Source organism: Crocodylus siamensis, chromosome 11 (assembly GCF_052110815.1).
Source record: "Crocodylus siamensis isolate JL-2025a chromosome 11, ASM5211081v1, whole genome shotgun sequence".
Taxonomy (NCBI): domain Eukaryota; kingdom Metazoa; phylum Chordata; order Crocodylia; family Crocodylidae; genus Crocodylus; species Crocodylus siamensis.
In genome coordinates, this window is record NC_143405.1 from 57,220,552 (window position 1) to 57,246,496 (window position 25,945).

Consider the following 25,945-nt stretch of genomic DNA (forward strand, 5'->3'; position numbering starts at 1 on the left):
AAAACAAATAACATTGAAAGTTAATTCAACTGTATAGTCACATTGTTTTACTAACAAAGACACAGTAAGTAAAATTACATTTCTGTCCCTTTTTGTTTTCATTGTAATCAGATCAGCATTCCTTTCTTTCCAACACAATATGGACTTTAGTATCTCATTTTTTACAAATTCCCTGTGCCCATTTCAGTACTATAATTTTTGTGGTGTGGTTGTTAAATATTATGGGTTTTTGAAATGAAGTTGCAAAAAAATTATTACTATAGTCAACAGGCTTTTTAAAAAATATAATGAAATTCTTATAAAAAGACCTTTAGGAAGCAATAAACTTTTTATTTTATTTTAATATCAGCATATTTCTTTATGTAAACATGGGCTAGATGGCAAAGCATTGTGGGTATAACTTTATTCTTGTCGTGCTTCTGTATTTATGAATCAAAGACAAACCTCAGAGTAGTCAATTTTAACTCCTCACTCAACAAAGGATGTTACTACAATTTCATATTGTGGCTGATTTATTGACTTCCTGCTTTATCGGCCACTGTGCTGCTTGTTCCCTCCACAATATGCCATGTACTGCCACCCATGGAGTTGGAACATCAGATAAAGCTGGAGAGGAGATTAAATTGATGGGCTGAGGAAATGCTTTGAAGTTTTTAAGGTTCTTGGGATGCTGCAAATGCTATTTGGAAATGAGTATGAAGGAAAGTAGCTGGCATTACCTAGCTAGCTGGAAGTGGGTTAGTAGGTGGTGTGGGGAAACAAATGCAATGATTTTGGGTAATAGATGGCCAGATGCTGACTACAGGCATGGTGAGATTGAAGACAAGCAAAACTTTGTATAAGGAGGGGAGACTACAATTGCACAAAATGAGGAGAAAAAATAAATGCTGCTTCATAAATAAAGCACTTTGCAAGAGACATAACTGTGATACAGATGCATTTAAGATGCAGAGAAGCTAAGTTCTGGCTCTATTGTGGCAGCTTTTCAGTGAAATCTTCACTTTGCAATTTAAAGAAAACAAACGGAACAAAATCCCAAACTTATTAGGTAACATTCAATTTCCTTTCGTATCTTCCATAGGCAATTTCGTGTTCTTTAACAAAACTACTGGTTTAGCCCTATGTTCCGGTACAGTTATAGCATCCCTTTCTAAACATAAAGGTTCTCCTCTCATTGGGCATTTTTTACATGCTGTGGGATGCAGCACTGGGCAATTTAATTAGCAGGTTGCGCTAATTAAAAGTGCCTGTGCATCACCTGTGTCAGCATCACTGCATTTTCCCATGCTGAAAAAATGGCGGCGGCGTCATTTCCAATGAGTTTTATTTCAAAGTGCACCACTGCCATTTTTTCAATGTGGAGATGCGCAGCAATGCTGATACACGTGACATGTGGTGTGTCAATTTTCGTGCTCTAGCAGACTTGATTGATCAAGTCGTCATCTGTGCTCCAGCAGACTCAAGTAATGAAACCTGCTCCGACATACTGGATTTCCAGTGCATCGGAGCAGGCTCTCTGCACGTGTATAGGAGCCCATTAAACTCAAGTTCTACAGCCTTGAAGGAACAGGCTGTTTCAAATGATCACGCCATGGTTATTGAAAAAAACCCCAATGTGACAGACCTAGATTTTATTAAGTGAACCTATAGGGTGTGTCATAAGCTAGATGTTAAGCCTGTGCTAGTAGGTAGCTATTCGATCCGACTTTGGATCTGGCCTCTTCAGATGCCAGTGATCCGATCCGGAGCTCCGGACCAGGTTCCCGCTTTGATCTGGCCAAAGCAGCTCTGAAGCTTCGGAGAGCTGGCCATAGGGTATAATGGGGAATCAATTAAATATCTATAACTTTGTTGTTTTTTATCTGATTTGGATGAAACTTGCAGGTGGTAGCCTCTGCTGAGAGCATGAAGCCTGCCAAGTTTCAAGAAGATTGGTGCAGGGGTTTGGGGGGAACTGCATCCCAAATTCTTGAAAGCAAAACTCATGTCACATCTATGTATTACAGCACAGGGGGGTCAAAACTGCAGAGAACGTAGCCCCTGGTGAGGCCACAAAGCCTGCAAAGTTTCAAGAAGATTGGTGCAGGAGTTTGGGGGGACTGCACCTCAAACTGCTGACAACACACACGGGGTCATCTATGTCACTGAGTTTTGTGTAAGGTGCAGTGGGCTAAAAACTGCAGGGGTGGTGGCCCCTACTCAGGCCACACAGCCTGCCAGCTGTCAAGGAGATAAGTACAGGGTTTTGGGGGAAACTGCCCCTTGAGCTGCAGACAAGCAAAACTCAAACCCTTGGGTGACACTGCGTGTGTTAAGGTGCAGCAGGGTGAAAGCTGCAGACCTGCTAGCCCCTGCTGAGGCCACAAAGCCTGCCAGCTGTCGAGGAGATCAGTGCAGGGGGGTCCTGGGGCCCTGCACCTCTAGGTGCTGACGGGCAAAACTCGTGACATGGGTGCTTGTGCAACTGTGTCTGTCTTGAGGCACAGGGGAAGGTAGCGGACTACAGCAGGCCTGGCTGCTAAGCTACTGTGTAACCAATTATGATTCACCCAGGGATCAGCTCAATACACAGTACCTAGCTACTACATAATGAGTTAACGAACGTGGATTGACACCTACAAAACCACAGACTAAGGGGAGGAAATAATCAATACAGACAATCAACTGCCCCAAGACAGACAGACAGTTGCACAAACACCCATGTTCAGAAGTTTTCTCTGTCAGCAGCTAGACGTGCAGGGCCCCAGAACCCCCTGGCACCGATCTCCTCCACAGCTGGCAGGTGTTGTGGCCTCAGCAAGGGCGACCACCCCTGCAGCTTTCACCCTGCTGCAACGTCACACTCGCAGTGCCACCCATGGCACAAGTTTTGCTTGTCAGCAGCCAGAGGTGCAGGGCCCCAAAAGCCAGACTACCCCAGCACCTACCTTCTTGACAGCTGGCAGGCTTTGTGGCCTCAGCAGGAGCCACCAACCCTGCAGTTTTTCAGCCCACTGCACCTTAACACACACAGGGTCATCGATGTCATGAGTTTTGCCTGTCAGCAGCTTGAGGTGTAGTTCCTCCTAAATGCCTGCACTGATCTTCTTGAAACTTGCCAGGCTTTGTGGCCTCACCACAGGCTACCGCCCCTCCAGTTTTCACCCCCCCCCTTGTGGTGTAATACATAGACATGACAGAGTTTGGCTTTCAAGAATTTGGGGTGCAGTTTCCCCTGAGCCCCTGCACCGATCTTCTTGAACCTTGGTGGGCTTCATGCTTCAGCTGATTACCCCTAGAAGATTCATCTGAATCAGACAGAAAGCAACAAGGTTATAGATATTTCATTGATTTCCCCATTATACCCCATGGCCAGATCTCTGAAGTGGCTCCGAAGCACTTCGGAAGCTCTGAACCACTTTGGAAAGCCTAACGAAGTCAGCACTTCGATCCAGACATGCTGCTTCAGATGCTGAAGTGTCTGAAGCTTCTCCAGATCCGAAGCATGGTCCTAAGCCTCACCCAGCCCTACTGAATATCAGAGCTATGCCTAATATTGGAGCTATTTCTCTAAATACATACATAGAACTATATAAATATGTATGTAGAATGTGAGAATTTGGCAATTGGGGGGGTGCTGTTTGCTTTCGCGCTGTTAGCAGGTATGGTGACAGAAAATTTTTGCAAATCCTTGCAGAGCCAAGACTATAACCATTTGCAATGTTCACAACTGTACTGTGAATTTTGAGGTACCCTTTTAGGTTTGTAATTTTTTTTTTCACTGAAGGAAGTGTTCATGGATATGTTTTCTTTATGCTAATGCTTATGACATTATGCCACTGAAAACTATTCTTTAGCAGAAATGAAAATAATTGCGTAAAACCATTATATTTAATTTTTCCCACCGTTTCCCCTCTTTTTGTGCAACTATCTAAACACCTCTGGGGTGAACAACTTCACTCAGCAAAGCCAACAGATAGGGTCTTAATCAGGTACTATGTGATCTGTTATTCCCTTATTGCCCAACTGTGGTCTCACACATTTTTGTTACTAATAATTTTTAAAAAAGCAGTTTCTTAAATTAGTTCATATTGTCATTGTCATGCATCTTTTCTTAATATTACTGCTCTAAAGACACAATTATGTGCACGTCAAGTTTTATCTCACAGTTCCATTGTACAATGTGTACTCACATTAGTATTTACATGCACAGGTAATGTCAGGCCTATGCGCAAGCACTTAGCAGTACACTGAGTATATTACTAAGCTTTGATCAAAAAGAGTTGGAAACAAGTGAAACAGAGCACTTGCAAAGATGATTTCACCTGTAGTATGGCAATGGGTATCCTTTAGCCGTACAATTCAGCAGTATTTCTGGATCCGCTGAACCCATCGAATAAGTAATATCGTATGGCTCCTGGGTAAAAATAGGACCGTGCAGAGTATCTTCCTCTGTGAAAGAAGCAATAAGTTCAAATTAGACTTTTAATATGTATCCTATAAAGAACTGTAACTTCAGTGTTTTTGTCTCCGTTCAAAATCTACTCCCAGTATAGTACTTTGCAGGAAATGAGCCTGCAGGCATTTAACTGTAAGGAAGCAAACATTTCAACTCTGAGTCACTGTAAAACCTCACTTCCAGGGTCTGGCCGGAATGACAATGGAGTGTGGCTTGTTTGCATGCCTGCTACATTAAAAAAAAAAAGTGCATTTGATGCCCCTCTCCTCTCCACCTTAAAATTGGGTTTACAAACCCTTAACGGAAGCAGAATAGAACAAGGTGATGACATTTTGTTTTCAACGTCACCGTGGTAGTCTCTCTGGTTTTTTAATACACTTACATTCACCGTATTCTGGACAGGTAGGGAAATGGTGTTACCCACTTAAAACTATGGGGAACTGAAGTACAGCAGAAAAGGCAAGTAGGTTGGCAACAAAAAATTCCTGTGCCTAAAGGGCAGGTGTCTAGATCCAGAAATGGAACGGATAAACCTCATTAATGTACCCTGTACCTTAAATGGGGAGAGTTGGCTTCTCAGGACTGTCACAGTGAGCAAGGGAATGCCTAACCAGCCCTGGAGAAATGTTAAAGAGGGCAGCATGTCTAAAACTACTCCGATACGTATGTTAAACCATCTAGATCGTGGCACCTAGGCTGTCCATTTGTGTACAGTGCGGTAAAAATCCTGAAAACCCTATTTTATCAATGGTGGCAGCAGTTTTGTAATGTTTAGAGCAATTGGGAAGTAAAGATCTTGCTTCGGTTGCCACCTCCGGCTAATCCTCTGGAGTCGGCCCTAATCCTCAGGAGAGTGCTAAACCATGGACAGGTACAACAGAAAGGCAACAGGACACCTACAAATGAAGCACCCGGGCCACTGGAGCTTTGCTGGTGGAAAAAGGAATACAAGATTCACAGGGCCAGACAGAGAAGGAGCAAAAGGGCAAGTGGCTGGACCAGTCCTGTCCTCAGAGTGGAAATCCTGGGTTATGGTCCTTGAACAGTTATGAGCCAATAAGTTCTTCAGATTTCAACTTTATTCCCTTCAAATTTCTTGTAAGGTTCACAACTAATAGCCAAAACGTGGTAGAGCGGGGCTGTTCTTTGAAAGGATTTTCATTTGCAAGAAGACACCTTGCATCTCCTGCACTCCTGGCTGTGTCTTCGGTTTTTTGAATTTTCCTTATGCGACCCTGTGATTTAATTATTGAAAATTAATGATATATTGAGAGATGGGCTGGCTTATATTGAGTGAATACTATAGATTGTCACATAGTATATTTACTAAACTTCCAGTTAACTATAGTTTATTTCTTGTCCTATGTTCCTGTGTTTGTCCTGTGGGGTTGAACAGCTTTTTGTTCTGCTCTAAGTGTGATGATTTACTTTCATTTTTTCTTTTGTCAAAATATAATATAATAGTGGCTACCAACCTTTTCAATGGAAGGTTATATTTAAATTCCAGTTGCCTTGTTAGAAACTCTCCCAAGCTTAAACACAAATACTTCCCATGTATTTTTCTGTGAAAGTCTGCCCTTGAATAAATCCTGCCCCCTCTACTAGTAATTACATTCCTTCTATGCTTCCAGAATTACACAAAAAAATCACAGAACTCAACCTATCTTTAAGTATATTTTTATGAGTTACACTTGGGAGGAGTCGTCTTCATGAGAGGAGGAGTTGAATTTGGAATAATAGTCGGGAAAGATTGATTTGTTTTGTACTACAATTGCTGTTTGGGAAGACGCGTCTCATTTTTAAGAGTACTTTCTGTTATAAAGAAAATAGCATGGACATATATACATTAGTTACACTAGAAAGATAAAATACGCCCAGCAAGTTTAGGATATAAAGCTAGAGCTATACAATAATTCAGGCCACTAAAACAGCTGAGATGAGCTAGTGGTTTGAAGGTAAAGCATTAAACGTGCCTGAACATTATACAAGATGTTATAAGTGACATAACAGACCATAAAATGCAGTAAATCATGTTTAAAAATATCATTTTCAATAACTTTTTCATTCTGTTGAACTTTGCAAGCTCTACATGGACTCGAATGAGCCTTCAAATATCTGCTGACTTCTCCATCACTTGTGGACATCAGTGAAGTCTCCCAGAAAATATAAAGCAAAACCAGTATCAGAGTTCAAGAAATAGCAAGATAAATATGCAGCTAAATATAAACTTTCGTATTACCTCATCCTTGGGATTCAGTGAGCCTATCCATGAACCTAAAGAAACTGTGCACTTGCATGCTTTTCTAGATCAAGGCATAAGTTCGTGTGTGTGTGTGTGTGTGTGTGTGTGTGTGTGTGTGAATTTATATATGAACCACTCTACAAATATTTTAGGACACCAGGTCATCAACCAGATATTTATATAACATATACTATGTTATAATATATATAAATAACCAAATATTTATATATCTTATAAATAATATATTTGTAGAGTGGTCATCAAAATAGTTGGAAACCAGGTCATCAACGAGGACCCTGTTCTACTAAAAGCATTGCAAACACAAAACAAAAATATGGCCCGTTCCCTGAACAACTCAAAAGAGATTTATATTTTTGCCAATATGGAAGTAGGGCTCTCAGTAGGGCTTTCAATGATTGATTTATTTGTTTTCGGTGCCTTCTGCTTCGGCCTTATTAAAACTGCAGAGTCTCCATATTGTACAACAATATTTCAAAGCCCTAGTAATTGAGGCCTTGATGAATCAAGGCTTCTGGGAAAGGAAGGAAATCAAAATAGGGGCATTTGGAGAACCTGCAAAGGAAGAGAGGGAGAAAGGAGTGGCTCGGAGGTATATTACTTTTCTTCTCTGTCCTGTGAAACTCTCTCCACACATCAATGTGTCATGAGGCAAGAGACTGGAAAGAAGAAGCTTTCTGGCAAGTCGAAGTGCCAAGTTATTTTGTTAAGTTCTGGGAGGTGGAGAAAGAACCACTGATGGGGACAACAGGAAGGCAACAAAAAGCAGTGCAGCCATGGAGATGGGGAGCTGCATAAAAGCAAGAGGCAGAGATCATAGTATCATAGAAGTAGGGTCGGAAGGGACCTTATAGATCTTCAAGTCCGCCCCCCTGCCAGGGCAGGAGAAAAAACAAAACAAAACAAAAACTGGGCTTAAATGATCCCAGCCAGGTAGGCATCAAGCATCCTCTTAAAGACCCCCAGGGTAGGAGCCAGCACCACTTCCCTTGTTCCAGATCCAAGCCGCCCTGACTGTGAAGTAGTTCTTACGGATGTCTAATCTAAACCTCCTCTCCAACAACTTGTGGCCGTTATTCCTTGTTATGCCAGGGGCGCTAGGGGAAACAAGGTCTCTCCCAAACCCTTCTGGTCCCCTGTCACAGAGCACTCAGGTGCCCTGAGCCTAAAAGCAGAAATGGCTCAAGAGAGATGCCTAGTGGTGAGAAGGGGGAGGCTCAACTGCCAGTCACCAGGGCAGAACAGGTGCTGGTTGCTAGGGGAACCAAGGGGATCAGCTGACAGGAAGGGGCAGGGCTTGGCCCTTTCTTAAGCCCAAGCATGAGGCCAGGAGGGCAGTTCCCCTCCAGTGGCCAAGGAGGGGGGGAGCTCAGCCAGTGCAGAGAGAAAGGAGAAGATAGACTGCAGGAGCATCACCTGGTTCCCGCTATGAGTTGGAGTATTTTCCTCGTAGGGATAGAACGTGGTTTTGACTGGATGGTTTAGAGTTTATTTTGTAGCCCAGGGGCTTGAGTTTTCTGTTTGTAGTTTTATAAGACCGGAGGACCGGGTGAGGCTATAAGGGGTCAGAGAAGGCCTCATAGGAGCTCCACGGTAGCATGGGGACCCTGGCGCCATAGAGGGCACAGCGTTTGGGGTGCATTTGACCCCAGCCTGGAGCCGAGAGGGGGCAGTAAGGAGCCCCAGAGCCGAGAGGAGGCAGTGAGGAGCCCCAGAAGTAAAGAAGAGGGCCAAGGCATAGGGCAAACCATGTCAAGTACCATCTGTGAGGCTTGGGCTGCGGTGTAGGGGAGGAATAGGAGCCACAGATAGCGCCCCCTGACACCGGGCATATAAAGTGGGCAGCCTCCCGCTAATTACATCGCTCAATCAATTAAGATCAAGGCATGGCAGGTGAGTAAGCAGGCAGGTGGCCCAAGACAGGAAGGCAGAGCCACCAATAGAAAGGATCCAGCGAGATACACCTGTCACATCCCCCCTAGTGAGTTTATAGACTGTCACCAGGTCCCCCCTCAGCCTTCTCTTGTGAAGGCTGAACAGGTTCAGGTCCCGCAGTCTCTCATTGTAGGGTCTGCCCTGTAGTCCCCGAATCATTCAGGTGGCCTCCTCTGGACCCTCTCCATGTTGTCCACATCCCTCCTGAAGTGGGGAACACAGAACTGGACACAGTACTCCAGCTGTGGCCTGACCAGTGTTGCATAGAGGGGGAGGATCACCTCCTTGGCCCTGCTAGAGATGCACTTGTGGATGCAAGACAAGGTTCAGTTAGCCCTGCCAACCGTGACCTCGCATTGTCGGCCCATGTTCATCTTGGAGTCAATAATAACTCCAAGATCCCTTTCTGCCTCTGTGCTCTCCAGAAGGGAGTTTCCCATCTTATAAGCGTGCTGCTGGTTACTACTGCCCAAGTGCAGCACCCCGCGCTTGTCCGTCTTGAAGCGCATCCTGTTTTTGCTAGCCCACACCTGTAACCTATCCAAGTTTTGCTGCAGTCTTTCCCTCCCTACTAGTGTGCTCACCTCATCCCAAAATTTGGTATCATCAGCGAATTTAAACAGGGTGCTTTTCACCCCGTTATCCAAATGGTTGATAAAGAGATTGAACAGTGCTGGCCCAAGGACCGAGCCCTAGGGGACTCCGCTGCCCACTTCTCCCCAGGTTGAATATGACCCATCCACCACCACCCTCTGAGTGCAACCCTTCAGCCAATCTACAATCCATCTGACTGTGTAGGCATCAGTGCCACAGTCACCCAATTTCTTAATGAGGATGGGGTGGGAGACGGTGTCAAAGGCCTTGCTGAAGTCCAGAAAGACTACATCCACGGCAACACCTGCATCCAAGGCTTTTGTGACCTGATCATAAAAGGCAATCAGGTTGGTCTGACATGACCTGCCCCTAATGAAACCATGCTGGTTGCCCTTGAGCATCATCTCTGAGGCCAGCTCAAAAGATAACTTTTACCAATGTCTGTTCAAGCCTAGGCACATGTGCTGGTTTAAAGAACTGAGTTTCTTTCTTAGTGTAGTCAGAGGCCAAGTTACAAACTCCCCTGCTAACAATGTAATGCAGAGTTCCCAGGGTTGTGTGTACTAGAGTCACAAGGTAAACCTCTCTCTTACTTGCTCACTCATGCACACACATAACTATTATACTTCCAATGCACAAAAAAGGATATGGGAGAAAGGAAAGTCAGTTCGCTTTATCTACCTGCATCAATAACTTCCACAGATTCCTCTAATTGAGGGAACATATTGTTCTTGAAACATTTCTACATTGTCACACTTCCCCACCAGGGCTCTGCTGGTTCTTTTACTTCTGCCCTTAGTCAGATGTTTGTCAAACTGACAACCCACTGTGCGAATAACATTATCTAAATCCTCTGTCTCTGCCTGCTGCTTTCTTATTTTTACTGCCCTGCTGATAGTTGAGGTTTTTTATTCTGAGAGTCCCAACAAATTGTCTTGTGATCATCTTTTCTTCAATCAGTATATGTGTGATTTTATTTTTTTTTTATTTCCTTACTTATCTAGCTTGCCAAAATTAATTGGGTACTTTTAGGCGGGGGTTGTTTTGGGATGCTGTTGGCTTGGATACTCCCTACCTGACTCCCTGGCATTTTTGCTTCACTGTTGCTCTAAAAAACCTACTGGGCCTCCTTTATCCCAGGAGTAGTGGGCTGCCATCTTGATGAGGTTGCCTGCCATGTGGTTATATTGGTACTGATGTCTTGGGACATTGATCTTAATGCCTTGGGACATGGCCAGTCCCATCGCAGCCCACCTTCCACTCTCTGGATTTGGAGCTCAGTGAATCTCTTCTGAGAGAGAGATTCTGGGTTTCCTCCTTTCCCTCATACCCCCGTCTTGCACCACCTTGATGTTAAATGTCTTGTTGGGTAAATTACTCATCAGAGCTGTCCCAATCTAGACTCCATATTCCAAGTCCGGTTACTCTATGATTTCTGCCTGTCCTGGTCTTGTCAGAGTCTTCCAACCCAAATGTCTGCTGCACTCGTTGCACCGATGTGTCAAATATATATGAGCTTCATTCCAGTTACGTCTAAGGCTTGTCTGAAGTGCATGTTGCCTTAACATCAAACCAATGCTTTGTGCCCATTTAAGGTGCGTAGGGCTGAGACTCGAACTTGAGAAAGATATGGTGCACCATGTACACATCATCATTTTTAGATGCATAAAAATCTTTTTAAATCTGGCCATTACGAGTTTGAATTTCGGGATGAAGTTACAAATTACACTTAGATCAGAGTACGGGCACTTAAAAATGCAAGGGCATTTTTACATATGTAAGTGCTGCTGCTCCAGGAGCTTTGAAAAATGCCCAGTGCTGTGTCACTTGCAGTTGTATAAGAGGTGAAATGCACATCAGTGCACAGAAAATGGTGGTAGTCCATTTTTCAACTAAAACACATAGTAGGTCCAACTATAACTTAGTACAAAAGCACTGCTGCCATTTTCTCTGCGCTGACATGCATTTTGCCACTTAGACAACTGCATTGAAGAGCTGTGTGCATCAGCTCATGTGCAAAACAGACTCTGGTACATCTGGGCATGAAAATGTATGCGTATAGATGCCCCGAGTGTCCACACATTGAGGTGTGTTAGGTCATGCTAAATGTTCTCAGAGCATCTTAAAGTTACAACACTTTAGGCAAGAGTTAACTCTGAGCCATGCTACCTAGCTTCTGTTAGGGTAACTTGGTCTGCTCCATGGCAATAAAACAAGCAATTTCCAGTCCTCCAGCATCCCCAGATGCACCACTCCCAGCCCTTCCTCCAGAGCAGCAGCTCGGGTGTCCTGGCTCCTAGCCACAACCTGCTCACCAGCCCTTAAAGCTGTGTAGACAAGAAATGGCATTAATTCTTAATGTACAACTGCTCGCTATATTTTCTAATTTTTAATAATGTTTAATATTCCACAGATTTAGTATGGTCCAACTAAAACTTGTAACTGCAATTATTGACTGTCATCTGAAAATGGGACTTGGGCTTCTAAACCACCCAGGGATTAAAAAAGTTATTACCCCTTTTGTAGTTCTTTTGTGATTTTGATCCAGTATGACATCACAACTGGACACAGTAATTTACATAGGTAAGAAGTATTGCAACCCCTATCAGAAAAATGTGCGCAACTTTTTGTATGTTCTCGCAGATGGTTGCACACGAGCATTTTGTGCCTTGCTCTGTGATCCACAGAGAATGCCACCACATTGTAAGCATAGATAGATTTATGCTTTTGGAGACTGTACTGATTTCTTTTTTGGTAGTCTATCCCTTATTGCTGTATCTCTAGGCAAGGGCAAACTGGGTCATTTCTAATTTCCTGACTTCTATTCTTCTTTTCTCATAGACAATGGTCATACATTTTCCCAACTACTTTCTACCAGTTTCCCCACATTCCTCCCTCCACAGGCAACTGCATAATTCAAGTATTCCTTGCTTTTGTTCATATATAAAAAGATAAATTTAAGTTATAAGAATAATTTTTAAAATAGTACATTTGGGGCTAAATGCATGCATTTGTTCAAAAGCCTTGGCTATGACTCTGCTTAGTGTTTGAAAGCAAATCTAAACTTTCATTATGAAACATTGCCTTATAGAGTTAAAATGTATGTATTTCTCTATAATGCCCGATCAGCTTAATTTCCATAAAGACCATAATTATGCTAGTCTGAATTCTAATGAAGAATCTGAAAATGAAATAACATCCCTTTATTCATTATAGGATATTGTCTTCAACGAATATGAAGATTAGCACAAGGAGGCTGGAACATGAGGAAGTCTATTTTTTTCATAATCATAAATCAACTGAGACTTGCAAAGAGGTTTTTTCCTTTCATTGCTATCCAGGAAGCACATTTTCTGTTGCGTGAAGCTGAGGTAGTCAGTTTAGATGTAGTCAAAGACTTTTGGTAAGCCCCTCTATATTTTTACTTGCTCTTACTTTTATATATATTTGAGAAGGGGAGGAAAGAAAGGGAGAGACCAAGTCAGCAAAATCAAATACAACTCGCAGTATGTAAATTATGAATGGGCTTTAGAGAGTACAGGATTGCTGCTGCTCTTCATTTCCCTCCTCCCCATTGCAGATATATAAAGAGCAGAAAAAAATACATTTCCCTTTTTATTATGAACTCTGTGCAAAATAGAATCATGGTCTCAATTATAGAGTGCTATAAGCACTGGCACAGGTAAGAATCTGTTCATTAGGGGTGGGCTTCATGTATGCAAAGAAGGTGCACACACAATTATCTGAGCCAGCTGAATGAAAACCAACGCAGGGAGTTTTGGGCCTTACTTTGCAGAGGGATGACTAGGAATTTTATTGTCCTGGGTGGAGGCATCTGGTATTGAGTGCATACCTGCTTGCACAGGGGCCACTGCCACTATGGCAGCATGAGCTCCTCCAATGCAAGCTGCTGCTATGGTGCTGTGGGTTACCCTGAAGCTGTCATTCTGGTGTCCCCTCTAACTAGGCACCTGGGCCTGGTGCTTCATTTGCTCACCCCTGGTTAAGCTACTGTTTTTTCCATGTTCCCAAATAAATTAAAACAGAAAGAGAAGGGGGAGGGCTGACCAGACCCACACTTCCATTGACCAATCATCCTACAAAGTATGCATGTTGAGAGAATGGGGTGCGTCCTGCATTTCCTCTGGATGAATTTTGTGCAAAATAGAATCACTGGCACAACTGTTTAGCGCTACCAGCACAATTACAGGTTAGAAATCTGTTCATTGTTGGAGCAGGAAAACTCTAATTATACAAAGATTTCTAATCGCTGGTAAAATTTATAAATGGGGCAGTTAGGGGTGTGGGCCATCTATCAGATGCTTGGGAATAATCAGTTGGTTAGGTCCCCGGCTGAAATAACCACCTCCACCCATTCATACGGGGAAAGGATATTTATTAACAAGGGATGATGACAAAGCAACAAGGTAACAACAATAAAAATAATAACAGCCAATTAATCAATGACAAGAAAATGATTGCTTTCAAAATGAGTTTTCTCGGCCCTCCAGTCCTTACTTTCTGCTGTCTCCCAGGAAGCAAAGCACACTGCCCTCTCCCCCTATGAGAGGCACAACCAAGTCATCTAATTCAGGCTGACCAATCAGAAGACACTCTCCCCTTTACTGCACGTTTGTCAATCATTGAACACGCAACAAAGATGCACCTTCATCACTCATCCGCCAGTCGGCTTCTTTCTTACCTCCAGCACTCATTCCCACCAAAACATTCACTTTACTGTGCATGCTAATCATATATAAGTAGGACACTTATATCACCAAGTTCAGAGTTTCTGGAAAACTCTTTTTCCAAACGCTGTCACCCATGCCCACATAACGTTTCCAAATGCTAACACACATGCCCACGCATGCCTGACATAAACCAGCTAACTTAGTGCAATTCTTATAAACATTATTTATGGAACATAAGAACAAGCAGAGATAAGTGGAGATCAAAAACACTTCTCCTAACACATTATGGGTGGGCTTGATCTATGCAAAGAAGGCAAACACCAAGTTCCATACACCATTCCCTGCTCAGTGTGGTCTCCAGGCATAGCTCAGGAAGCGCTTGTGCTATACACACTATACAAGAACAAGGAAGAATAATATAATACCTATCTTAAAGGCTAAGTACAGAGAGTCAGCCTCAGATTTTTTGACTATATTCAATCTTTGCATGTTAGTCTAACCTGCATAGGTTGAACCAATAAGCAAGTGAACAGACATTTGTTTTGATTCCAGAAATATAGCCACCTGCCTGCAGTGACCCAAGCTAGAGCCTGGAGTCAGGGGGAGAGTAGAGCACACATCCATCCTTGGCTGGAGCCAGACAGCTTGGGCCAAGGCTATTCCACCCACCCTGCAGGGGGAAGGGGGTGGATTTTGGGAGAGATGCAAAGCACCCTGGGATGCTGGGGGATTTTTGAGTTTAACTTGAATCTGTTCAATACAATGATTTAAGCTAAATCAGTTAAGTCTGATACTGCATCCAGGTTTATCTTGAACTGGTTTTGGCCATTTTGAAAGTGGTTTATGTGGCCTAAACTTCTGTTGTGTTACAGATTTGAACTGAGTTCTAATCACTTATACCAGTTTCTTCCCTTAGCCAAATGTGTAATTTCTGTCCCTAGCCAGAGTTTACAATAATCAAGTTATTGCAGCCACTTCTATTGAGCACCAGGTGCATAGGGGCTTTGTGCGGCCCTTTAAGGCAAAACTGTAGGTGTAGGGCATCCTTAATATAGTGAAAGATCACAATAGTGAAGAGGTCCCAATGAAAAAACGCTATGGCAAGGACTGTTCTGCAAAAAAGGCTTCTAAATGCAAGGCTGCAATCATTCACATAGGCAAACCAGATAAGGAAGAATTTATCCAGGCTATTAAGTCCCAGGAATGTTATAAATTCCAGGGGTAGTGAGTTCCTAATGAATCTTTCTGAACATTTCTTAGATAGAAGCTCATATCTGATCTAAAACATTAATATGACTTTATGGGCCCAAACCAGCAGCTGATTAAGAAGCCTCTTTTCTTATTGACTTTATAGTAAGGTCCTTGTCAATGCTAGGTAAAGAGTGTACAGCAGATAGCTTGGAGATTGCAGCAGTGTAGTGATACCAAGAAGTGAAACATGGCTCTTTCTCAAATCATTTTAAAATCACCATTGGATCTTCATCATAATAATCTGATTATTGCACAGGATCAAAACAAAACTGAATAAAGGAAGTCTGGTTACCTTAGTAGTATACTTTCAGGCTTGGCAAGATTGAGTTAAAACAGGGGTGGTCATCCTGTCGTACAGGCAAGCTCTGCGTGTGGTATACGGCACTTGGGGAAGGGACAGGTATCACAGTGGCAGAGAGGAAGCAGAAAGCAGAGCAGCAGCTTCATCAGGGAGCACAGGACAGGGAGCAGAAAGCTTAGCAGCAGATCAGGTAAGGGGAAAAGATCAGAGTGGCACATGGGAAGGATGTGGATTAATTTGTGGTACGGTTGCCAGAAAGGTTGGCCCCCCACTGAGTTCAAATATAATCTTGACCAGGGTTTATAGCTTATTTGGGCATAATTATAACAGCCTAGTAATGCATTTGCATCTAAGTTAATCTGTACTTTCACTCTGCACTCAGTTGTAATGTTGTATCTCAGCATGTTTTTGTCGCCTTATCACTCATTAGTCACATTATGACCTAACCTTGCTGTCTTATCAATATGGGGGACGCCGCTGGCTTTCAATGGCACCTGTTTTCCTCAATTATTCATGCACTGTTCAAAATCCCCACCCAGAAATATAGTATAGAAAGACATAGAAGATACAGATATATAAAAATGAGGCATATTAACCGCTGCATAAAACCACAACACCTATTTAATAAGGTTAAGTGTGTAGGAACATGGATTGAATAATCAGACCATAAGAAGCTCAGCAAAATAAAATGAGACTTAAAATAGCATATGAGCACATGTGCATGCAAAGAAGGATTGGTAGTGAAACCCATTGATAGTGAAAATGTGTGAGAGCCTCTCATTGCAAATAGCGCTAGGTCTTTTGATTTAGCTGTATCGGGGACAGAAGAGAATGGATATGTTCTTCGACCAAAAACTAAATCAGGTAGCTTAAGGGCTTTGAGCAGCATAACCAATGTGATAGGAGAGGTAATGGATGAGATATATAGTGTCGGCCTGTTAACAAGGGAGCATAAACTTAAAATAACACATCGGTGCGAGGAGTTAGATATTGTCTCTGAAACTAGAAAAAGAGTGGAAAACAGAAAAGAAGAGGGATGAAAGTATCCAAGAAAAGGAATAAAACATGTCAGATGCGGTAGCCTATATTCGCTCAAGGAGGCTTGCTTTTACCCACGATGAAGGTGTTCAGTGCCCAGCGAGATACTGAACTAGGAGACCTGAGTGAAGAGAATGAGATTAAAAGACACGGTATAAGCTTCAGCAGCAAAAACAGCCTAAAACCTGGAGGCCTCCCCCTCCCACCCCTCCACCGGAGAGTTCTTCAACTTTTGCATGCTTTCTTCTCCCCAGACATTAATGTTCAGAGCTTCAGAGGTACTGAGCTTCTTTCAGATTTCAGTTTCTGTTGAAAAAGTCAAATTGGGAGTAACTGAGAAATCCCAGTTTGTTTTTTTTGATCAGAAACTAAAAAGAGAGAGAAGCCAACGCTCTCTTATATGGCAATGAAGGTGACAGCCCAGGAGGCACGGGGGGTGAAATCCTGGTCTTAATGAAGTCAATGGCAAAATGCACACTGACTTTATTGGAGTTCAGGATTTCAAGCTATGCTTTAAATGTAGAGGCCAGAAGAGTTGGAGTCTGAAAGACCATTACTCTAAGGCTAGAGGGTTGCAGAGCTGATAATAAAGGATGAATGGATAAAAGAGGGAATGGCTATGTATTGTTCCTGGGTGCCAATGTCTACAAAGGAAATCCCCACAACTGGAAGCAGAAAGATTTGGTGCAAAACACTTTTGAACATGCTTTGCCTCCCTGGATCCTAATGCCCTTCCCTTCCTGCATCCTAGTGCTGGGACTTCATTAGGTTTTGCAGTCCATCTCCTGTAGGACTAAATTAATAACTGCTAAATTCCTCCCTAAATAAATGGAGGAGATATTTTTAATATCCACCATTGAGAGAGTCTGTTTTACTAGCCACTATTCAGTGTTTGAAGGTACTGTGACCCTTGGGGCATACTCATGATATGTGACAGATGTATTACTAGCACAAACTCTGAAGAGTCCTGATGCTATAAGAAAAAAATGCTCAAGTAAAATAATACTTTATTGTTGCTACTGTCTAAAAAAGTAGCCACTTGTCAAAAGTTACCATCTAGTGGTAGGAGATGAGATATCGTTTTATGAAAAATCAGAAGTGGAAATAGCTGTTCTATAGTTATGGTTAGAGCAGGGTCATTTTCAAAAAGATATAGTTCCTCTTCTCATTGAAATTCAAAAAGTCCACATTTTAAATTTTCATTCCCACCTCCCCCCCCAATCTATTAAGGTAGCTGAGTTCCTATTTGGAAGAGTGGATGAGCTTTTTAATATAGGACTCCCCATTTTCATTATTTAATCATTCTGATAATTGCAGAACTCAAATTCTCTCAGCCCATGAACGGGAGCATAGCCAATCTGTTTCTGAAGCTTCCAAGAAAACATATACGGTAGTGTACAACGACTTTTCCCTCTTCTTCCAAGACCTGCATACATTGCAATTATCAAAATAATTAATATTGAATGTTAAATTTCAAAATGTAATGAAATAGTTGTTTACAATTTTAGGGCCCTGTTTTAACCAGGGTAATTTAATACCAAGCCATTGTGTTCTCCAGACCAAGCTATGGCATAGCAATATTGTTGGTAAGTGGTGTAAACCTTTTGCTCTTCAGTGAACTCCCATCAATTTACTCTGTGTGAGACTGACTTCTCATGGCGTAGACATGAAGGCTGTACAGGGCTATAGGAGGCTGTACAGGGCTATAGAAATATACCTTAAATAGGTACAGGTATGCCAATATAAGAAGTGTATTAAAAATCACAAAATGTCAGGTTAAAGAAAAGCTGCAGATTTATAACTGACAGTTCTTGCTATGGTTAAATAACTAACTATATAATAGTGCCCTATTTTAATAGCAGGTTTTTCTGAATGCTTTTATACTATTGTGCAAGATGCCAAAGAGATAAAGGAGGCCTTTTCATTTGGGCAGGTGATTTGTTTTATGTCATGAACTTGGCCATGTCCTTCAGATACAGAACTATTGCAGAACAGACTTCTAATTACAGAGACAAATATCCACGATGAAGTTAGAGGGATGTGTCTTTATGATGTATAGTAATCCTGACACGCATTCTTCTCAATGAAATTTCATTAGTTTTTTTGTTACTAGGCAAGACGAATAAATAATAATGAACCTTTTCCAATCTACTGCACAAGCATTTTGTTCACTGTAATTTCAGTTATAAGTGAGACCTAGATTTGGTGACAGATATTGTTTGCTGCATTGTACTGTTGTAATATTCATTTGGCAATGTTGCCAAAATGACTGAAGGTTTAATTCAATAATTTACAATACAGGAAAAGATAACAGCTATATCATTTAATATCCTGCCAGTTAAATAAATCCAGCATTTTGTTCTTGTATAGCTTTTTCAGTGTAAAATATAGCTATGCTTACTACAATAAATGGATGTTGATTCATTAAGCTCAGACATTTTTACACCTACTAAGCTTGGTTTGCTCTGGATATTTGTGCAATTATCCCAAATGTTATCAGGAGGATTTTTGTTTGGCCTGGTGCTCTCTGAGCAATGCACAAATGGGCGGAGTGGAGGCTTTTATGTACACCAGCATATCTAATTTGGTCCATTGCAAAGTTACATTGAGAGTTGAAATCAAATTAATGCACACAAAACAAAGATAAATTGATATGGAAAATACTTTTCCCCATGTTATACTTAAAGTGCCATTAAGAAAATGCTTCCATTCGTATGTTTCTCCTGTTGTTTAATTAGTTTGATGGGGTTACTCATTCGAAAATGCAATTTTATGTAGTCGTATGTTGCACTGATCATAATGCTGATATTATGGCAATAGATTAGGTCTATAATTTGGCTTGAGGAAGGGGTAGCATATTGCTGTACTGCCTCAAGAGCATGGCTCAGTCCCTCACCTGTTTCTCTGTTGCTCAGTGGAGGAGAAAAATTACTGCACCTTTAATTATGAAACAGTTTACTGTGTACCCAGAGAGCTATGGCTGAGGAGTTTGCAAGTTGACAGAGCTATGGCTCCTTCCAATCTCCACCTAATTTTAGCTCCTGAGACATCCTAAGAAGTGAGTCGTGTCTTCTTTCACCCCTCCATCTTTCCTTCTGATAGGGTAACAATCTGAGTGGGACCAAGAGGAAAATAACAAGAGACGCCATAATTCTCTGCCTGGCAAAGGAAAGGCTGGGAAAATTTAACCCGTAATCTCCAAGGGCAAGTACAAAATCTTTAAACACACGTTGCCATGTCCCTCATCTCATTATTTTATAGAATAGTGTTATTGTGTGATCTATTGGGAAGATTAAGTTTAAATGGAACTAAATCCATATAGAGAAAGGAAATGACTATTTCCACCGTCGTCATGATAGCTCTTAGAAATCAGGTGCAGACATTACACCTAAGCCAGTATAAGTGACCAGAAACTGGTTTAAACCTGTAGCAGAACAGAAGTTCGGGGCACATAGACTAGTTTATAAAATGGCAGAACCCAGACTAAGACCTGGATCGATGTGCTATCACACTTGATCGGTTTAGGTTAGACCAGTCTATCGAACTTTTGTACTAGATCCCCAATTGATTAATATTAGGTTGCTACCCACTGGCATCCCAGGCTCTTTTGCTGGTCTCCACTAGCTCTCTGTCACAGGGAGTTGTGCTGGAGCTATGCCATGCTCATTTGCTCCGGACAAGCGTACTGCAGGCCCCACAGCATACCCAGGCTGTCACAGAGTCGAGCTGGCACAGAAACTCTCACCACCCCGCATCTTGCATCCAGCCATCTCTCAGCTGCAGGTAGCTGAAGGAGTGAGGGATGGGACTGAGGCTTCTGTTGTATGGACACAGCTTTGGTGTCAGAGAGTCAAGCTAGCACAGACCCCCTCCCCAGCCCCGTGTTCTGCATCCAGCCCACTCCCAGCTGCAGACATTGAGGGGTGGGGACTCTGTGCGAGTTCAACTGACAGCCAGAGCTGGGTCCATGCAACTGAAGCCTCATAGTTTCATAATTAGTAGGCTCAGAAGGGACCTGAGCAGATCATCGAGTCCAACCCCCTGCCATGGCAGGAAAGAGTACTGGGGTCAAACAAGGTGTACATCCAGCCTCCTCTTAAGGACCCCCAGGGCAGGGGCCAGCACCACTTCTCTTGGAAGTTGGTTCCAGATCCTAGCCGCCCTGACCGTGAAGTAGCGCCTCTTGATATCTAGCCTGAATCTACCCTTGTGACTGTTATTTCTTGTCATGCCTGGCAGTGCTCAGGGGAACAGGGACTTCCCCAGTGCCTGCTGGTCCCCTCTGACTAGTTTGTAAACAGCCACTAGATCCCCCCGCAGCCTTCTCTTGTGGAGGCTGAGGAGGTTCAGGTCCCATTGCCTCTCCTCTTGGGGCCTGCCCTGCTTCCCCCGGTCATGCAGGTGGCTTCCTCTGGACCCTCTCCATGCTGTCCACATCCCTCCTGAAGTGCGGCGCCCAGAACTGCAGACCCCCTCTTCCCCTGCCTCCCTGTGGCTCACAGCAAGGGGTTGGAGGCATGTACCCAGAAGTCAATTGAGGTGGCCAGGCTGCTCAGCTGCCCTTGGAAGTCTCCAGCATGCTGGGAGGCCTGCAGAAATGCCCTCGACCTTCTGGCCTTGGCCGGTGAAGGCACGGTGCACGCCCTCCCCTCCTCCCCACCAGAAGACAAACTCATGTTCTGTTCACTCCCAAACTATCCTAGTACACTTAGAAAACCCACATAAGTTAGTTTGACTCTGCCTTGGGCATTTTGAATGTCTGTACCTAGCCACAATAAAGGATAATATGCATAGATGCTGAATAAACATTAGACTTGGCTTACATTATCCTAGCTGGCACAGAGATACCATTGTGTGCCACATGTTGAGTGCCTCATCATTCTTCTAGATAAAGAGCATAAAACAAAGCTCTTTGAAGTCAGTGAAACCCTTTGTATTTGACTTTGAGGGGCACTGGAATAAGCCCATAGTAAGAAAACATAATGTCAATATTGTTATTGTGCAAACACTATAAATATATATGTTCATCTCCATAAGTACACACGCACACGCACACACAGTCCTAGAGGGAAAAAAAATACAACTGCTGTGAATTTCTTCCTGCCCTTCTAGTCACATTGGATGTATGTTGCATAGTAAATGATAATCCATTTACTCAGTACTACAGTGCTTGAAAATTACACCAGCGCTGCGTGCAATAGCTAGTGAATATTAATGACAACAGCATTGTTGTAAGGCAGATATTAAGTAGTAAAAACCTAAATGGATGTGAATGAAAATGAAACGGTGGGAAAAGGTTCTATAAACATATTTTTGCAAATTGCTACGTGTACGAAAGTAAACATTATTTCCTCCCTCTTTCCACAGGGCATGCTTTGTTATTCCCATTCATATTTAGTAGAAAACACGTGGTAATGTGTATTATTTTGGTGTTTACAGTTTAATGAGTGCTCACAGTGCGCAGGTCCCTGTAGAACACTAGATACAATTGCCATTACAATGGTGTTAGATTGCAAGTGTCTGTATAATCCCTGTGTTGCAATGTTATTAAAATTATATATTTTTATTGTGAAACACCGGAACAATATGGCTGTTTTATATAACTTTGTTCTTATAACTGGTGCTTGACTACCTGTCCAAGTGGGGATTTCTAGGTCATGAACTGGTCTTAAGTCACGAGAATTTAATGTGGAATCAGAAATGATTATGCCCGCAGAAACAAAGCTTTAAAAGGAATAAAAGCAATTAAAAGCTTTGATTGATTTAATAGCGCAACTTAGTGTTCAAATGAAGATCTTCGAGATGCAAAAAAGATATGGCAAAGAAATTTCAGGCTTCCACCCACTGCTTGCAGATAATTGATAACTTGGGAAACAAAACCTTAGAAAAATGCAACATCTCAAGTAATTAAAGTCATGTCAAACCAGACAGGATTATATTTTCTTGCATCTAATTGGAGAGGAAAGCAAGACATTTATAATATTTTTTTATACCCATGGAAAATCTTGATTCAAATTAGATGTTTAAAAACAGGATATTCTCAGAATATGTATATTATTGACTGACATTTGCACACTGTCACAGCACTTAGTAGCTTAAGTGCAGCTTCACATTCAGCTGAATGGCTATATTGGACAAGACAAATTCTTCCACTTTCTAGACTTTTGTGATATAAAAATGCTATTTGCTGTAGTCAGATAAATGGTTGGTTAAATGGTTGCATTTCTGAGGGCCTCTGCATCCACTTGTTTTCTGAGTCTTCATGGTCTTGCCTTTCTTGGCATTGCTGTAGAAAGGCCAAATATTAAGGCACTGTTACTTGGTACACATCTGCCTGCATGGAGTCTTTGAGAAGCTCTGTTCTAGTCTGTGCAGCAGTATCATTCCAGTTCAACTATATTTAGGCCCTTTTCTGTGCATAGGAAGGAGGAGCAAGTGGCGCAACCACACCAGCTGTAGTTTAAATAGCCCTTAATGGACTCCATTAGTTTACAATAGATCTCTTATTCTGTGTTAGACTGCCTCTAGGGTCCAGACTAGGAATTGCTATATTTTATCTTGAACGAACCATTGCTTTAGTGCCTCTTCTTAGGGCACATTCAAATCTTCCCTCATCTGCCAACCCCAGTCCTCATTTTAGCAGTAAGTGTATAAAACCCAGCACTGAAACACCTTTGTTGATTGTTTCTGAGTCATGGTATACTCATAACACTGCAAGCCATTAGAGATTTCACGAACTAAAGCACTGAAAAGTCATTTTATTTACAATACTATAGCCTACAGCCCCCAACATTATATATTCCAAGGATCTGTAACTTTTTTATCTGCTATAGATACCACGGTAACATGAGTGTATAAAACACTATGCCGTTCTCTCAGTTTGGGAAATTTCTCCCAATTATTGATGACAGAAAATACGAAGAAACCCAAACATTGTACAAGAGTCAGAAATAGTACATTATCAGATCAGGATCAGAGAATAAAGTAATATGAATATACCAGGAAGCCAAAATGACTCATCCAGAGAGCAGGACAGAAAAAAAATTGGATCAGACAGATAAATAACAATGAAAATGGAAAATATTATACCAGAGGTCAGGAATGACTAATTCCTTTGATACTAGAGCACCAGTGTTTGAACAGGGGATAACAAAAAAAAAAAAAAAAAGAAGAAGAAGAAGAATAAAGATAACCTTGTGGTAGAAACACTTAACTGTGATATTTAGGTTCATTTCTTAGCTCTAGCATGAACTTCTTCCTTTCTGACTGGTGCTTTAATTAATCTTTATGTTCTCCAGTACCGCTTTGGGACAACAAAACTTCTCTCTTCTTTTTAAAATTGACACTATAAAAACTTCAATATGGACACCTTATTGTAAAATGGAATAAGACAAATAATACCGTACCTAAAAATACATTCTGCACATTAAATTATATTTGTTCTGGTTGTAACAAGTGTAAATAGTATTAACTTGAGGGATACCATTAATTATAAATGACACTAGCAGACCCTTTAAATTGCCTTCAGGGACACAAGTCAGATTTATTTTAGTGGGATTTCATGTACACTAAAATGCAAATAAAAGTGACAAGAGACTCTGGGGCTAAGCTACTGGCTAAAGGACAGAGGAATTCCTGTCAGTCATGAGAAATTCCTCACATCAGATCAAGCTCTTGATTGTATCAAAAGATATAGAGCTTGGATGATGCCCGGATACTTCTGAACTTAGCTAAATCACAGACTTCGGTAACACTGAACCAGGCTGCTTTGGGTTTTTGAGTATCAGGTTGTATTCAAACCTGTAGAAATCCTACCAGAAGAATGTAAAATTACAAGAGACTGCGATGTCAGACCTTTCATTTACTATTTAGCATTAAAAGAAAATGTGATCAAATAAAACTAATAGATCAACTACTGGGTGTGGGACAGACATTGTATAAACCGGTTTGACCCAAATCAGTTAAAGCTGAATCTCGTATCAGACTTATCTCAAACTGGTTTCAGCCTTTTTCAAACTGGTTTATGTGCAGTGAACATCTGTTCTGTTACAGGTTTAAACCACTTTCTGATCACTTAAAATAGTTTATATGTAATGTCTGCCCTTGTTGTCTCGGAAAGAAATTAGAGTAATAGGAAAATATAACTCTATTAGTAGAGCTTGTTGAAATATTCTAACTACATTTCCCTGATGGAGGCAATCTAGAAATGATGACCTCCCTCGACTTCTGAGAAGCCCATGCGGTACAAACACTTGGAGCCACAGATCCCTGAGGATTAGGGTTGCAAGCTATGGGGAAGCTGGCTTGGTGAGGCTGCCCTAGCGCCTGCCTGAAGTGGGCTCTCCAGCACCACTTCAGGCAGGCTGCAGAAGAGCCAGATGAGCAAGCTGGCAGTAAACCAGGCAAACAGGATTTTGCTGGTGAAAAAATGTAAAAGATGGCTATTTTATATAGCTTTTTTCTTATAACTGGGGCGTGGCTACCTGTCCAAGTGGGGGTTTCTTGGTCATGAACTAGTCATTTAATGCAGAGTCAGAAATAATTATGTCTGTAGAAACAAAGCTTTAAAAGGAATAAAAGCAATTAAAAGCTCTGATTGATTTTGTAGTACAACTGAGTGTTCAAAATAAGATCTTGTAGATGCAAAAAGATATGGCAAAGAAATTTCAAACTTCTAGGGAACAACCCCCCCCCCCATTTTCAATAATTTGGTAAATACTCCCATGAAGTTCTCATTTGAGTTGTATTTTTCTATTCTATCTAGAGTAGAATTACCCTGAAATCTGACCATCTTGGATGGGTTTATAGCAGGTAGATCCTTCCTGAGTAACCTTGTTTCTTTCTATGACCAGGTCACTAAATGCTTAGATGCAGGAGTCAAAGTAGATGTCATCTACTTGGACTTTAAGAAGGCCTTCGACACAGTAACCCATCCCATTCTCATAAACAAATTGAACAGCTGTGCCTTAGATGATTACACAGTCATGTGGCTGGCAAATTGTCTTAAAGCTCATACCCAGAGAGTGGTGGTGGACGATGGGTCAGTATTGACCTGGAAAGATTTGGGCAGTGAGATCCTCCAAGGCTTGGTCCTTGAGACGGTGCTTTTCAATGTCTTCATCAGTGACCTGGATGAGGGCGTGAAAAGCAGTCTGTCCAAATCTGCAGATGACATAAAACTATAGGGAAAAGTAAACGCACTGATGGGAAGAAACCATATCCAGGCAGACCTAGACAGGTTAGAGAAATGGGCAGAGAACAATAGGATGCAGTTCAACAAGGAGAAGTGCAAGGTGCTGCACCTAGGAAGAGGGAATCACCAGCACACTTACAGTCTGGGGGATGAAATTCTCAGCAGCACAGAGGAGGAAAGAGATCTCAGAGTTGTTGTCAGCTCCAAGATGAATATGAGTCATTAATGTAAGGAAATAATTAGC

At 42.0% G+C, this 25,945-nt stretch overlaps 1 protein-coding gene across 1 annotated transcript in view; it reads right to left on the reverse strand.

Moving 5' to 3' along the window:
* CNTN6 (contactin 6) overlaps window positions 1-25,945 on the reverse strand; it is a 218,940-nt gene that overhangs the window by 124,994 nt on the left and 68,001 nt on the right. Inside the window, exon 3 of the mRNA XM_090022247.1 lies at window positions 4,305-4,431. Coding sequence (XP_089878373.1) covers window positions 4,305-4,431 — 127 coding nt within the window. The remainder of the gene's footprint in view (window positions 1-4,304; window positions 4,432-25,945) is intronic.